Raw genomic sequence first — 17,604 nt, forward strand, 5'->3', positions numbered from 1 at the left:
GCATTGACAGACAGACAGACAGTCAGACAACAGACAGATAAGTAGACAATCAAGAACTACATTATCACGGAAACTAAAACAAAAACATTCTAAAGTGCTGCGGGAGCATTTCAATAAGTGTTAGAGGTAGCGTTACATGGACATCAGAAAATGAGGACCTTTTAAGACCTAGAAGACTTTTTAAAGACCCTGTGAAAACCCTGGACAGACAGACAGACAGACAGAGACAAATATGGTGCCATAGATTATTTATATACAGTACAGACCAAAAGTTTGGACACACCTTCTCATTCAAAGAGTTTTCTTTATTTTCATGACTATGAAAATTGTAGATTCACACTGAAGGCATCAAAACTATGAATTAACATGTGGAATTATATATGGAATTATATACATAACAAAAAAGTGTGAAACAACTGAAAAATGTCATATTCTAGGTTCTTCAAAGTAGCCACCTTTTGCTTAGATTACTGCTTTGCACACTCTTGGCATTCTCTTGATAAACTTCAAGAGGTAGTCATCTGAAATGGTCTTCCAACAGTCTTGAAGGAGTTCCCCGAGAGATGCTTGGCACTTGTTAGCCCTTTTGCCTTCACTCTGCGGTCCAGCTCACCCCTAAACCATCTCGATTGGGTTCAGGTCCGGTGACTGTGGAGGCCAGGTCATCTGGCGCAGCACCCCATCACTCTCCTTCTTGGTCAAATAGCCCTTGATGCCTTCAGTGTGACTCTACAATTTTCATAGTCATAAAAATAAAGAAGACTCTTTGAATGAGAAGGTGTGTCCAAACTTTTGGTCTGTACTGTAGTCAGTACTCAAAAACAATGTTAGTATAGACTGACAGACAGACAGACAGACAATAGACAGACAGACAAACAAATAGGTAAGTAGACAGACAGAAAAATAGGGTGCCATAGATTTTTATATTGTCTGTACTGAAAAATAATGTTAGCACAGAGAGACAGACAGACAGAAAGACAGACAGACAAACAATAGACAGATAAGTAGACAATCAAGAACTACATCACAAAAACTAAAACAAAAACATTCTAAAGTACCCTGGACAGACAGACAGGCAGGCAGACAGGCAGGCAGGCAGGCAGGCAGACAGACAGGCAGGCAGACAGTACAGGGTTTAAAGCTCCGACATTTACACGCGTGTTGCGTGTCACATGAGTGTGCACTTAGAATCAAGAGCATTTAGATGTAAAAAATTTATTTGACGGGGAGCATCTTCGGTGTGCAATAAAGATGAACAAAAATTTACTTTATCTTTTAGACACACACACGCATGCACGCACGCACGCGCGCACACGCACACACGCAGGACAGGAAGTTTGCCCCCATTCCACTCTCTCCTCCATCTGTCTCCACAGAAACAAAGACATGTTTGTGTGTGTATGTGTCTCCACTGCACAGATGTTCCAGTGTGTGTGTGTGTGTGTGTGTGTGTGTGTGTGTGTGTGTGTGTGTGTGTGTGTGTGTGTAAAAAAAAAAAAAAATTTATCTTTATAGAAAGCTGTATATTTTAATCAGACTTTCCTTTTATAGGTTTCTTTTTATTCATTTGAATTCCCCACATACGATGAGGCCAAAAGTTTGTGGACACCTGCACATAAAATCAGTATGTGCTTTTTAAACATCCCATTAAAGCTGCAATTAACGATTATTTTGATAATCGGTTTATCGGATTAAAGGAAATTAAACTTTTAATGTATTTGCTTATTCTAACTATATAAAACTCTAATTCAGTGTATTTTCAAATTTAGAGTGGCTGCTTGTTGAGGAGCGCATCAAGGATTCCTTCTTGAACAAATTCACTCACGCTGGGTTTTTTCTTTTCTGTAAAACAAACAAACAAACAGAATTTGAGTATGAAATGTGAAGCAATTTGTGTAAATCAACATTTGTATCGTTTTTAATGATAAGCGCAGATGGCAAGTTGACAACGGTGCTTAAAACAGATCAATATAAAATACTGTTTTGACAATAAAAAATTTAAGAAAAATACACACGTTTTGTACAGTTGTGAAAATGTAAGCATCAGGAATATATAATGAATAGAATTTTGTATAATAATTAAATTATATATGCATAAATTAAATATACGAACATCGAAAACAGGCATTTGGACGTAGTAAAGCCGCAGTAAATCACGTTTGAAAACAGATACGTTACTGTTGTACGTTACGAACAATATTTTCACGGACCGGTCTGTAAGGTGTGGCGGATAAATACAACAAAATAAAATGATACGACCGGCATAAAAACTGGTATTTTTTAAATATTATAATAATCTTCAATCCACTGTGTTGTTTTTTGTTCATTTTGCTCGCTTGGGGGTTTCAGTTTAGCGGTAATGTATTATGTGTTAGCGGCTGGAGCAGCCCCTTTAAGAAGGTAGAGGATGGAGGTAAGACATGTGACCGAAAGAGTGAGTCATAGACAGATGTGGTGGAGAAAATCCGGTAATTTACCAAAATAAAACATCGTTCAGAATCAGATAAGAAATCAAACAGAAAAAATGTAAGTTATGTATTCTTTCTGTGCGGCCCGGTACCAATTGACCCACTGACCGGTGCCGGTACGCGGCCTGGGGGTTGGGAACCACTGTTGTAGTAGACAAACGCTATAAAAAAGAGAATGGATTGGAGAAACGCAGGCGAGCAAACAGGATCAATTAAAAAAAAAAAAAGGAATCAAAGGAAAAAAGAAAAAAGGAAAAATATACATTGGTGTACAAGAACTTAAAGCCCACCATGCTAACGATTGGCTTTTAATTGAATCCATCGCTATGTCGCAACCTGATGCTCGCAAGTCACGAAAGAACAGATCCTGTGCGACTTTCCCCAAAGTTACAAACAAACAGTTTAAAAAACTGTACCATTTTCACATGACGAGGATTATACAGTTTTTACTCACCGTGCTGGTGATCCGTCTTCATCCGTGACACCGGTGTGTTTTCTTTTCGTGTGCTCGTGCATCACTGTGATACTTCCGTCCCACACAAGCTCCGCTTTGCAATAACTTGCAGGTTACAGTCTTCTTTGTTGCGTTTAATATAAAATGCTCTCATGCCTTGGACGACTTATTATGCACAGTTTTTCCTGCTGCCATTGACCCTGTACTCTCCGCCCTTTCGCAAGCGGCTGCGTTATCACGTTATTCGTTGACAACTAATTTTATAAGGTCTGGTGTGCACGGAAAAGGGTTAAATTACATGCTACCACATCCGAAGACATCCTATACAATTGTGTGCCCCCAACCCTTGTGGTAACAGTTTATGGAAGAAACAGTCATCTGGCTGGAAAAGTCAGGTGTCTCAATACTTGACTTTACGCTTGAGATAATTGTGCATCTAAACATTAGTAAATATACAAAGAGTTTAGAGAAATGACTGACTTACTGTATAACATGGTTAGATTTAAAACTAGTTCAGAGTTTAATCAGTTCAAATGTAAACCTGTTTTTTTTTTTTTTTGCATAATCCAAGTATGTTTTGTTTTTAATACACTTACAAGTTTAGACCTGAAACAGTGGTTCTGTGTACAGATCTGAAACTGGTTAATGTGTATTGTGTTTAGATGTAAAACTGATTTATTGCGGATATCTTGTTTCGATTTAATCCAAGTTTAAATCTTAGACTGGTTCATTGAGTCTGAAAAATTTGGATCCAAAACTAGTTTATTATGAGATACACTATTACAACAATGTTAATTTGAATAACTGGATAATCTGTGAAACTGGTTCATTGTGTTCAGCATGTGTATTTCTGAAACTGGTTTATTATGGAAAATACGTTTAGATCGGAAACTGGTTTATGAAGTTTTGTTTTTAATACATTTACACGTTTAGACCTGAAACAGTGGTTCTGTGTACAGATCTGAAACTGGTTAATGTGTATTGTGTTTAGATGTAAAACTGATTTATTGCAGATAACTTGTTTCGATTTAATCCAAGTTCAAATTTTATACTGGTTTATTGAGTCTGAAAAATTTGGATCCAAAACTAGTTTATTATGAGATTCAAATTAACATTGTTGTAATATTGTATAACTGGATAATCTGTGAAACTGGTTCATTGTGTTCAGCATGTGTATTTCTGAAACTGGTTTATTGCTTATAATAAATTTAAACCAGGAACTGGTTTTATAGTGGAAAATACGTTTATGAAGTACAAGTACAGTCTATATAAAACCTTTTTACTGAATATTATAGGTTTAGATTTGAATCTGGTTTATTGTATAAAACATGTTTCTGTTTAAAACTGATTTATTGTCTAGAACACGATTTTGTATACAAGTTTACTGAAAATTTAAGTTGGTTTAAGTTGACAATTTAGATCCAAATCTAGCTTATAATGAGATTCAAATTGAAATTGTTTTTATATTGTATAACTGAATTATACACTGATGAAACTGGTTCATCATGTACACGATTCACTACAAAAACAAGTGGTCCGTATCTAAAACTGGTTTAATGCTTATAATACGTTTAAACCCGAAACTAGTTTATTGTGTACAGTAAGTTTAAAACTAAAACTAGTTTGTTGCATGTAATACCTTTAGATTTGAAAGTGGTTTATTGTCTAACACGTTTACATACAAAACTGATTTACTGTGTATAACAAGATTAGTGCTCTAAATCTGGATTAATTGCATACATGTTTACAGTAAAAATTAAAACTGGTTTATATCAACAATTTGGATCCAAAACTGGTTTACTGAATACAAGAAGGTTGGATCTGAAACTGGTTTATTGTGTCTAACAAATTTATGCCGACACTGCTATCACACAAATAGTGCAAGCGACTTATCATTCAGTCATTTCAGATCTAATCCTGGTTTACTGTCTTTACTGTTCGTTACAGTGTGTGAACACGTACCTGCTTCTTTCTACAGCCAGAGCGTCGATCTCGTCGAAGAAAACAATGGAGGGCGCCACGGACCGCGCTTTCCGGAAAACCTAAAGTCGGAAAACACATGCTGGGTTAAACAGCGTACACCGAAACACTCATTCACATCAAATTGTTGGGTTGCAGTTGTTCACAGTAAAGCCAGAGTAAATATTAAAATAAAATAAAGTATTATTATTAATATAATACACACAAACACACAGTTCACTGACCTCCCTTACGGCTCTCTCAGACTCACCGACATATTTACTTAGTAACTCGGGACCCTGAAACACAAGAAGAAAAAAAACACTATGAGCTGAGTGTCAGGACCCAAGGAGGGTGGTATGGCCTCTGAGAGTTGTGTGTCAGGACCCAGGGAATATGTAGTGGTTCTGAGAGTTGTGTGTCATGTCCTAGGAAAGAAGGGTTGTCTCTGTGATCTGTCCATCAAGTCCCAAGGAAGGAAGTAAGATCATCTAGGAACTGTGGGTCAGGCGTGGGCTACGGAGCCTGCATGTCAGTTCCCAGGGTAGGTGGTTTTTTATTTGGGAACTGTGCTTCTGGCACCAGTTAAGGAGGTGGGCCATTACTTATCTTACGTAAAGCTGCATTGGGACAAAGTATGATGCTAATACAAATTTAAAAAAATTCAAATACACAAGTACAAATAAAACTGAATTGAACTGAACCGCGTCCCATGGAAAAAAGGGATGTGGCCTATAGAAACTGTGTATCAGGTTCCTCAGCAGGTGATGGACCATTTGTGATCTAGGATCTAGGAACTGTGGCAGGTCCGGTCCTTTGTCAGGACTCAGAAAAATACATGGGTCCTCTGGTAGCTGTGCATTCAGTCCCAGTGAAAGAGATGGACCATCTGGGAACTGTATGTTAAATCTTAGAAAAGGTGGTGTGGCCTAAGGGAGCTGCATGTCAGGTCCCAGAAAGGGAGGTGGATCCTCTTTGAGCCAATTTTGAGCTCTGTGTCAGGTCTAAAGGAAGAAGGTGTGGCCTCTGGGAGCTGCAGGTGCCAGAAAAAGTGGAGTGGATGGAGGTGTGTGCATCAGTCCCATTGAAAGAGGTGTGGCTTCTGTGGCAAAACAAATGCTGACTACATGTACACACACTTGCACAATCACTTTACCTTGATGGCAATGAAGTTCAGCTTGCTCTCATTTGCAAGTGCTTTCGCAATCATGGTCTTTGAGCAGCCAGGTGGTCCGTACAGCAGCACACCTTTAGGGGGCGTTATGGCGAGCCGACAGAACGCCTCGGCATGCTTTAACGGCCACTCGACAGCCTGTTTCAGCTTCAGCTTCACATCCTCCATTCCTCCTACATCGCTCCAACACACCTTGGAAAAAAAAACAAAAAAGAAATTCAAAGAAACTCAAATTCACCCTTTAGCTTTTTTCAGTCAAGCAGGAAACTATGGGCCAAACCCGGTTCATTTAACGAGATTATCAGGTCATATTGGAAGTAACCATGATAAAAAGGTTCACGTTTAGTCACAATTGAGTCTCAATTGGTTTTAATGAGCAAAACAGAAAACATTCCCCACAGCATTATAATACCACCACCAGCCTACACATTTTGTGTTTAAGGATTCACGCTTCCATTTCGAGAATTTACATTTTATAACACAGGGTGATGTTTTTCAGACTTCAAACTGCCCTGTAATGGTGGAACCCCGATCAGGTAAATCTGCTGTCGTATCCCACCCACCTCGACCGTTCGTACCATGAATTTGTTCCTAAGTTGTTACTGTGTCCTTTATTGGCGACGCATATCTCCTAATGATCTAAGAGCTATAAATACTATCAAATAAAAAATAAAACAAATGTAATATTTAGGGTAGGTTTGTTCATATTCACGAAAGTTTGTAAAGTGAATGTTCGTAAAGTGGGAAGCGTCTGTACTTTAGTCTCCCTCTCAGGTCAAACTAGTTTGGCTAATGTTCTGCCTACAGACCTGCTTGACATTGGATGTAAACTTTCCCACATTATTCTGCTGTGCAGGAAAATCCCAGGAGGTCAGCAATTTTTCTAGCACAGACAACAATGCCATGGTTCAAGTCACTGAAAGCTGATTGGATAACTGGTGCATTATCACATGATCAGCTGCTTACAGGTGCACAGATTTTCCTAATAACACGATGAATGACTACATATTTCAAGTCCATGACAGGTCGAAAAACTGCATTTTTCGTAATGCAAATCACATTTTTTCCCCAAAATATTTTCTAGCATTTGGCCTCATTAACATCTGAACGATTTTCCCAGACCACCTCATGCATAATAAATCAGATGGGACAAATATGTAAATGAGTGTTTTCAGTTTTACAACTAAAGAAGCATACATCAGGCATTCGGATATCAAACATGTCTTGGCTTATAGACTACATTCAGGAAACATCAATGCACGCATGCACACACACACACACACACACACACACACACACACACACACACACACACACACACACACACACACACACACACACACACACACACACACACACAGAGAGAATTGCTGGGGATCCTTCAGGACCAAACTGAGAGACCATTACATATACACTTATGCTAGCACACATGTTTTCTTTTCTCTCTCTCTCTCTCTCTCTCTCTCTCTCTCTCTCTCTCTCTCTCTCTCTCTCTCTCTCTCTGTGTCAGACACACACACACACACACAGGAAGTTTCTTATATAAAGATGAGAAATGAATGTCGAAGCTCATCTGGATCTGATCAGCCCTGCTGGAATCCATCAGCCTTCCTCTCTCTATCCTGCGCTCCTCTCTCATTCCCATTCTCTTTCATTCCTCTTTCTCTCCGTTTGATCTTCGCCATACCTTCATTCTCCTCTTTATCTCTACCTGATGCTCTCCTCTGTATATATGTATTTCCCTCTTTTGTTTTTGCTCCATTGTCGTTTTCTTTTCTTGTCCCTCTCCCCCCCCCCCTCATATTCATCAACTTTTTTCTACCCCTATCCCTTGTTTTCATCATTCTTAATCGTCCTCTATCCTTCGCTTTCTGCTATGCACATTTCTCTCTTCCCTTGCTACCTGCTCTCTATTTCCTTCGCTCTCCTTTAAATTTTCTTATCTATCCATCTTCCTATGACCGTCCTTTCCTCTTTTCTCTCTCTCTCTCCTCTGTTCATTTGCATGTGTTATGTTGATCTCAGTGCAAAGCAGGAAGAAAAGCTGTACTGCTCCGGGCGACACATCGCCACGACAACCTGATTCCAATTAGTGACAGGATGATGCAGGAGCCTCTTCCTGTATGGTTACTGACACACACACACACACACACACACACACACACACACACACACACACACACACACACACACACACACACACACTACACAGCAGGATGCTTGTGTGTTGTACAAATAAAATCCGCTAAACATCCCATTTTTAAGTCTGTGTTCAGCAAACAAGACCCTAGTGTGTGTGTATGTGTGTGTGTGTGTGTGTGTCCATTTTCTCTGCAGGTGTGAGGTATAAAATCACCATAAATACACCTAAACTCAAACAAGCAAAAAAAGTGAGCTATTGTATAGCAACCTATTTACACTCCCCCCCCCCCCCAAAGACATTCCTTTTGTTTGTACACAATAAACCGCACATCTGTTTATTCTTTCTCACACACACACACACACACACACACACACACACACACTTACTAAAATGTTAAAACGTTCATGCATTCACTCATTTACTCTCTCAATCGCTGCAAGTCCAATTTGCAATTATTTTTTTTATATAAATTGAACTAAAACACTTTTTCACCCAGGCCCACATAGTTTTGGATTTTGTTTTCCCTCAATAATAAAAACCTTCATTTAAAAAACTGCGTGTTGTGCTCACTTATGCTCTCTTTTAAGAATATCTAAATTAGTTTGATGATCTGAAACATTAACGTGTGACAAACATGCAAACAAAATAAGAAATCAGGAAGGGGGGCCAACACTTTTTCACACCACTGTATCTCTGCTTGTTTCACTTTTTTAAATCGCCTGCACATTCGTTATCTCGGTCACTCGTAGGCGCACGCACTCGTTTAAACTAACCAAATTGTTCGTTTGTTCACTTGATACGCTGTAGTTCGCATTCGTTCGATCACCTTATCCATCCGTCCATTAATGCATTCACTCATTTAATCTGCCTTTATGTTTTCTTCAGGGATCATTTACTTTGTATATTTGCACTTGTCGCTAATTTCCGCATTTCTTGTTGCTTCAGTTTTTCACTTATTTGCTCATTCACACCTTCGCCCATTCATTCGTTTTCTTCTTTATTCACACTTTCATTCATTCCTTATGTTCGCTTCTTCACTTATCGTTCGTAAACAAGTGGACTTATTTTATTGTACTTCCACCCATGCACTAGTTTGTTTTCATCCATTCATCCGTTCAAATGATTACTTATTCGCAGCTCGATTTATTCATCCATATATAGTTGCACTTTCCCTCATTCGTTCGCTTTTCAGTTTAGAACATTTGCTGGTTCCCACAATTTATTCACCCACTCATTCATTCACCCACTCATTCATTCGAATTTGCCCTCATTTACATTTTCCTCAGGGTTTCGCAGTCTAGAACACTGATTCGTTCATTCACACATTCATCTCACCTTTGGCACATCGATGGCCACTTCTCTCATGGCACTGGGTTTAACTTGAGTCATGGCCAGTCGAAGATCAGAGGTTGTGACCTTCACTCTGTCCATTAGGACATTGTCAGAGATGCCTGGAGTGGAGGAGAGCACTCTTCTCAATGCATGGAGCCCTGAAGAGGACAAAAAGAAAATGATTTTTGATGCGACAGCAAATAAATCCATCCGTCCATTCTACACACTATTGCATTACTTTTCTCGCATGCACACTTGCTCGAACCCTGCACATCCAGGCTAATCCATCAACACCTCTCCTCCCTCCGGCACATACTTTAGAGACTGAAGACAGCAGGAGGGAAGTTATGAAAAACCTAAACGCACATTTCAGTAACCTCTAAAAGAAAGAAAACTAACACAACCTGGGGCTAAAACGATTCCTCGTATTACTCGAGCAATTCGAATACAAAAAAAGCAATTTCTATTATTTGATTAACAATTTTATGAATTTATTATTAAATTACTTGTTATTTAATCCGTTTAACTGCACACAGAGCACTGCGTTTCCTCACGGACCATTATTACAGACGCACCACCCGGAAAAACTCTGGACTGCCCCGGGATCCCGTTTATAAACGCGGCGTATGAAATAAACGGGGCTGGAAACATCGATTCTTAAATTTTTATATTTGTATTTTGATGTTATTTCGCATTTAAATGCACTAAATGCACTAAATATGCACTGGTTACGTTTTGATAAATAAAAAAAAAAAAAAAAGCTAATTGTTCTAAAAAGGAAACAAATGACTTGTTTATTTTTAGAAACCTGTCTCAGTTTCTCTTGTATAGTCAGTATTGCTGTTTAATGAAGATAAAGTACTTCTCATTACTCGATTATATACTAATCGGTAAAATAATCAATAGCTGCAGCGCTAACACACACGCTAACACGCACAAACACCAATTAAACCCAACTGTCCATTCCACTCACTTTCACGGCTCAAATGATTTAAGACACTTCGTAAGGCCAATTTTTTATGTGTAGATGAGTGGAGGTGAAACCTGACAAGAACGAGAGAAGAAAGAAAGAATGATCGCTATAACTGCTACAAAGCTTAAAAAATAAATAAATAAAAAAAAGCTGCTGACCCCACAAAAAAATGTTTACGTCGTCTTTGGATGGGGCAGCGTGGAATTTTCCCCTTCACTTGAACTAGGAGACCCAAACCTTTTCCAGCAAGACACTGCCCCTGTGCATTGGTTGGAGTGGAAGATCTCCTATAGATCTCCTACCCTATTGGGATGAATTGGAACGCTGACTGCAACCTTATGGCTGGATAGAATGTCGAGAAATCTCCAGAAAATCTACTGGAACATCTTCCCAGAAGAGTGGGGGTTATTACACCAAAAGAAAACGGGGCCTCCATGTGGAAGCAGATGTTCAAAAAGCACAAAATCTTATGCTCAGGAGTCCATAAACATTTGTCCATCCAAGTGTAGCATAATATAATGGAAAACAAACACAGTTGATTAGATTTCGGAAAGATGTAATAACAAATAATACTGCTTTATTACTGTTGACCTCAACGAACAGCCCTATAAGGAGCCTTCTTTTCTTTTCTTTTTTCACCTTACACACACACACACACACACACACACACACACACACACACACACACACACACACACACACACACACACAGCCGAGAGGCTTCCTTTCACGATGCTGGCTGGAATTGCAGGAGGATTTATGATTAGACAGTATTACATCCTGTTTACATAAAACACAGATTCCTAAAGCACAGACACTCGCAGGCCAAGCCAAGAAGGTCAGTTTGTTCTGTAGAGAAACCCTGAGGGACACTAAGTCTCTCTCCTACTTTTTTTTTTTCTTTCTCCCTCTGTCTCTTTCCATCATATTTCCTCTTTTTCTCTCTACACAAACACGTTGCCCTGACGGGACCTGAATGAGTGCATTCAAAGTTTAAATTCGTCAAAACACTGCAATTTTGGAAACACTTCTCATACCTACATTATGCCAAACATCCCTGAAAATGTTCAGAACCTTTTCAGGTGTTGTTTTAGCCTTATGGGAATGAGACAGAACACAAGATCGTAAAGTCAGAAATGTTCAAAAATATGACACGAGGCAGCTAAAACCCATTAAAATATCCAGAAAGAAAAACGGTCCCCAAAAACCACAAAACTAGTGAATGCTTCAAAGACCCAGAAAATCTAATTTGCAATAGTCTAAATCCAAACTACAACCAGAGCTCTATGGGTAAGGGGTCAGAAAATTTAACACCCAGACCAAACAAACCAGAGGACAAAAGTCCTCAGAAAACAAGCACTGTCGATCAAAAAAAACTGAGGACCCCATACCAAACACTCAAAAGTAAAACACAAAAAACTTGATAATTAAACCTGGAAAAACTAGTCAATAATTCCAGCATTCAAATATTGGTGCCGATTAATCGGCAAAACCGAACAAATGGGTCGACGTGTAGTACAGACGCCACAAAACAACCCAAAAACCCAGACAAAAAAAAAAAAACTAAACCAATAGAAAACCCTTACAAAACCTGCAAAATACCAAAACTCAATACAACCACCACCAGCTACAGGTCCAAACATGCAAAAAAAAAATAATAATAAACAATAAAAAACCTCTAGAGGCGAATTACTGATGCCACATCGGGTTTGATTTTACACGTGAAATTGCACGCTGCACGGAGAGTGCTTTTTTTTTTCTTTCTTCAGTAGCCATTATTGGTAATCAGTAATTATTTGTTAGATTCATCCATTAACCATATGCATAAGCAAGTAAATGTTTTGATTTTAAACACTCAGTCCTGGTTGCCTTTTTAAAAACAGCTAGAATCTGAGACCTATAAAGTTTAAAACCCAATAGAAGTATTTTAGAAGTTTACTAAGGAGTCCATGAATCAAATACAGCCCAATCCCTGGTCTTGAGGCACCCAACCCTGAGATTACTCAAAAGAATGTCTCTATATCATCATTAACCACTTGACCTGATATTCTAAGGGATACCAACCCCTTAGCAATGCATCAAATCCCCAAGGCTCTTCAAAGTTGCAGGGTCCAAACAGCCACAATTCTCACCGATCCTAAACCCCCCCCCTCGTTAACAAGACCCCATAACTAACTCCTTTGGATACTTTAATACAGCCAGATCTTACGTGCTAAAAATCAAAGCTTGTCTATTGCAGTGGAAAAACCAAACAAACCAAGGGCTATTTTTTCCCTCTTGTACATATGGAACTGATTTTGACTTCGCAAATGGACTTCTAGTCGTGAAAGGGAAGCGGTCGGAGGGGTGTAATCCAATCCGGGACGCAAATATGGACGACGCAACAGGAAACCCGTACGCACAAGGACGTGTAGGACGTAAAGGGGTCTAAGTACCTGGTCTACAGACCCCAGAGCTCCAATCACCATTAAGGAGAAAGGAAAGACTTGGATGGGCCGCTGATGATGTCATTAACTGGGCCGCTAGACCACTGATAATATACTCAACAGTCAAGTAATGAGAGAGAGGGAAAAAAAGATCGAGACAGAGAGAAAAATACTTCCCCCGTCCCTTGGGCTATTCTTCATTTTATTCATTTGGTTAAGAAAAACATCCGATGCTGAAGTCGTGTGGTGTGTGTGCCAGAGAGAGAGATACACACAGTAATGTAAACCAAATGTGAATTCCTGTCCTCTATTCATACACCCCAATCTCTCTCCCTCTCTCTCGCTCTCTCTCGCTCTGCTGCATGGCTGAGGTGCAGCTGTATCCTAAATGCTGCTGGACACCGGGCCTCAGTTCCAAGAAGCCCGAAGACAGTTCCAAAGACGAACATTTGCAAAACATCCCACTCGGCCAAATTAGGGCCAACACTGCACTCTTTCATACTGATAGGAAATGAGAGAGGAGGGGAAGAACGGAGGGGTGTGTGTGTGTGCGTGTGTGTTTGGGGGGGGGGGGGGGGGGGTTATGGTTGGCATTAGGGGGCATGGATCCAATTAGTCAGGTTTAAAAATAGAGCCAGAGAGAAAAAAAGCCCCTCATATAGAAAAGTCATGGAGTTTTTCACCTGCTCTGTAAGTCACGTTCACACACAGGTGAAGCGCACGAGATGAGATTATTACCATCATCATCATCATCATCATCATCATAAGACATTAAGACTATGACAAACCAAAATAAGTAAATAAGAAAGAATAGGAAAAAAATTTGAAAAGAAAGAAAGAAAGAAAAGAGTTGGAAAAAAGTTGGAAAAAAGAGAAAAAGGAACAAATGAAGAAACTAAGAAGAAAGAACAAGATAGAAAGAATGAAAGAAACTAACTAGGTGAGACTAAAATAAAACAAAAAGCAAAAAACAGTCAAAAAAGTAACAAAAAGGGGTGAGATTATAACAAATTAAAAAAGAGTGTGAAAGAAAAGTCAATAAAAACAGAAAAACACAGAAAGGAGGGAAAAAAATCAAACAAGATAGATAGATAGATAGATAGATAGATAGATAGATAGATAGATAGATAGATAGATAGATAGATAGATAGATAGATAGATACAAAGAAAGAAAGAAAAATAGAAAAAAAAGATAGAAATAGTTAAAGAAAGAAAAATAGAAAAAAGAGAAATAGTTAAAGAAAGAAAGAAAGAAATAGTTAAAGAAAGAAAGAAATAGTTAAAGAAAGAAAGAAAGAAAGAAAGAAAGAAAGAAAGAAAGAAAGAAAGAAAGAAAGAAAGAAAGAAAGAAAGAAAGAAAGAAAGAAAGAAAGAAAAAAAAAAGGGGGAAAAAGGAGTAAAAAAAAAAGCAAAAAGAAGATAGAAATAGTTCAATAAAAAGAAAAGACTAACATACTAGAAAGAAAGAAAGAAAGAAAGAAAGAAAGAAAGAAAGCAAGAAAGAAAGAAAGAAAAAAAGAAAGAAAGCTAGCTCTTTCCTATAGTTAAATTAAATATTAGTAAATGAATATATTATAAGAATGTAAATAAAAGTAACATGCTGTCACTGTGATGTGTGTGTGTGTGTGTGTGTGTGTGTGTGTGTGTGTGTGTGTGTGTGTGTTTAAGAATCTGCACAACCACTGAAAAAGTGAACCTGAGCTCCAGCATCTTTGACCTTCACACATATGAATATGAATATGCCACAGAAACAAAATGAAAACAGCCTGAAGAAAAAGACGGTGAGACGAGAAAATAAAAAAGAAAGAGAGAAGGAGAGAGAGAGAGAGAGAGAGAGAGAGAGAGAGAGAGAGATGGGGGGATAAAGGCAGGAACGTCTTCATTATGTCATGCACCTTGTTCCGGAGCTCCCCCCCCCTCATACACCTGTATTTACACTCCTCCACAGCTGTGTGCTCCGAATAATAGCCCAAAATAATCTGAATAATAGTCTGTCCATCAGCCAGCCGTCTCCCTCGCCAAAAAAAAAAAAAAAGAAAGGAAGGAAGGAAGAATAAAAAAAAAGCTGGAAAGTACCCCTCGTTTCCAGAGCCTGTTATTAGTCTGAGGAGGAGGAGAGAAACGTTTCCGGATTTTATAAACACGAGCCCGGCAGAAGGCCTTGGCACTTTAAAAGGAAAAAGTGCTTTATAAGGAAAGCGGGCGCATGTAAACACTCGCTAAACCGATTTATTGCCGATGTCGCAGTTCACTTCCACTTTTCTCTCTCTCCCTCTCTCTTTTCTTTCACTCTCTCAAACACACTTCTGTATGACAAAGCATTGCAGAGATGAGCATCACACTGCTGGGGTTGCTGGCACTGTTTGTGTGTGTGTGTGTGTGTGTGTGTGTGTGAAGTGTGCGTATTGTATCAATCAGTTTGCCCAGGGTCATTTAGAGGGCAGTGTGTATTGATCCAAGATTCAGTTTCAGTGAATGTGGAGCATTTAAGCTGCCCAGAATGCTGAGAGCAAAGTAATTTTATCCAACACACACACACACACACACACACACACACACACACACACACACACACACACACACACACACACACACACACACACGCAGCTGCAGTAACGTGATTGAGAAGGATCTCAGCTCAGGACTGCTCACTGAACAGTAATGACAGGATGTTAAAGAAGTCGCAGCCTCGTCACAGCTCTCAAGAGGCACCGTAACGCGGAACCAAAACAGTCCTGTTTATGTTTGGGACGTCTCTCTTTTACCCATCTGGACAGGAAGTGACATCATTATATGGAAATTGTTACCTAAAGCGGGCATTTAAAAAAAAAAAAAAATTTATATTACTTTAGGACGTGTTTATTGTTGAGCACGCATGCATATGGGGCCATTAGAGGAAAAAACAAGTGGAAACACACACACACACACACACACACACACACACGTGGGTGTGACATCTGTTCCCAGGTACACTAACCATACGTATTTAAATAGAGAGACACAGACCACGCCTTCTTCTCTAGAACCAACAACCAAATACCACACCTCCTTCACTGAAAACTACATAGACCACGCCTCCTTCACTACAACCAACAACCAAATACCACAACTCCTTCACTGAAAACTACACAGACCACGCCTCCTTCACTAGAACCAACCAAATACCACACCTCCTTCACTAAAACTACAGAGACCACGCCTCCTTCACTAGAACCAACCAAATACCACACCTCCTTCACTGAAACTACAGAGACCACGCCTCCTTCACTAGAACTAACCAAATACCACACATTATTCACTGAAACTAGAGACCACGCCTCCTTCACTAGAACCAACAACCAAATACCACACCTCATTCAATGAAACTAGAGACCACGCCTCCTTCACTAGAACCAACAACCAAATACTACACCTCATTCAATGAAACTACAGAGACCACGCCTCCTTCACTAGAACCATCAACCAAATACTACACCTCCACTGAAACTACCGAGACCACGCCTCCTTCACTAGAACCAACCAAATACCACACCTCCTTCACTGAAACTTCAGAGACCACGCCTCCTTCACCGAAACTAGAGACCACGCCTCCTTTAGTAGAACAACCAAATACCACAACTTCTTTACAGGAATCAACAACTACAGAGACCACGCCTCCTTCACTGAAAACTACATAAACCACGCCTCCTTCACTGACAACTACAGAGACCACAATATTCAAAAGTGTGCGTGTGTGTGTGTTTCTCTTGGGTGGTCTTGATATGTGGGGGTTAGAGGTAGCCACAGAAGAGAAGAGGAACGATGGATGAAGAAAAAAAAGCAAGAGGAGGGAAATTACTTTTGTTTGATCCTTAAAACCCACACAAGAGGATGAACACACACACACACACACACACACCCAAACAAAAAACTAACCGGCCTCCTTGCACACAGCGGCGAGGTCAGCTCCTACATATCCATGCGCCGCGTGAGCTAGTTCCTGCAGCTCCTCGGTGGTGATGTCGTTGGGGACGGAGCAAAGCTGCTTGCTTAAAATATCCATTCGTCCCTGTGCTGACGGCACTCCCACCTCCAGCTCCTGATCAAAGCGACCCGGGCGCCGCAGAGCCGGGTCCAGCGCCTCAGGTCTGTTCGTGGCTCCCAGGACCAGCAGAGAGCCACTGTGACTTTCCTACACACACAAGCAGACACACAAGCAGACACGGTGTCTACAACAGCACAAACTTTTTCCTACGACGGGCCAAAAAATTCTAACTTGACTGAGTTCCTCGACTGCTATCTCTCGACAATACAGCCGTGTGTTTGTAATATCAGCGACCTCTAATGAGAGTCATCAAGCTGCTTCTTAATGCTCAAGACTTTTTCCAAATTGGGGGAAAATATCAGAATTCACTGCTCTCCACATTTAACTTACATTACATTTACATTTTTAGCTCAACAGCTCACCGACTGGTCTGTTAATTAGCTGTTAGATGGGCTGGTCGGTTAACTGGCAAGCTGACTGGAGAGTTTATTGGCTGCTGATTTTTGACTGACTGGTTGGCTCATTGTCTGGTTGGTGAACTTTCTGACAGACTAACTGACTGGTTGGTTAACTGGCTAGTAGACAAAATGGTTGGGTTACTGACTGGTTGGTTACCTGGCTGGTTGGTTTACTGACTGGTTGGTTACCTGG

General features: G+C 39.8%; 1 protein-coding gene and 1 long non-coding RNA gene across 3 annotated transcripts in view; both read right to left on the minus strand.

The window, feature by feature from the left end:
* The window catches only part of afg2a (AFG2 AAA ATPase homolog A), a 79,319-nt gene that overhangs the window by 55,510 nt on the left and 6,205 nt on the right, over window positions 1-17,604 (minus strand). For both annotated transcript variants that reach the window (XM_083566028.1, XM_083566027.1), the window contains exons 9-13: window positions 16,845-17,100; window positions 9,534-9,688; window positions 6,038-6,247; window positions 5,127-5,180; window positions 4,885-4,964 (exon numbers count right to left, since the gene is read on the minus strand). In XM_083566028.1, the coding sequence (XP_083422154.1) occupies window positions 4,885-4,964; window positions 5,127-5,180; window positions 6,038-6,247; window positions 9,534-9,688; window positions 16,845-17,100 (755 nt within the window). The remainder of the gene's footprint in view (window positions 1-4,884; window positions 4,965-5,126; window positions 5,181-6,037; window positions 6,248-9,533; window positions 9,689-16,844; window positions 17,101-17,604) is intronic.
* On the minus strand, window positions 1,515-4,871 carry LOC310739849. Its single transcript, XR_014537510.1, has 2 exons — window positions 2,759-4,871; window positions 1,515-1,842 (listed from the first exon to the last, which is right to left on the minus strand). It is a non-coding gene; the product is annotated as an uncharacterized lncRNA (long non-coding RNA).

Source organism: Silurus aristotelis (genome assembly GCF_946808225.1).
Source record: "Silurus aristotelis genome assembly, chromosome: 17".
In the NCBI taxonomy this organism is placed as follows: domain Eukaryota; kingdom Metazoa; phylum Chordata; class Actinopteri; order Siluriformes; family Siluridae; genus Silurus; species Silurus aristotelis.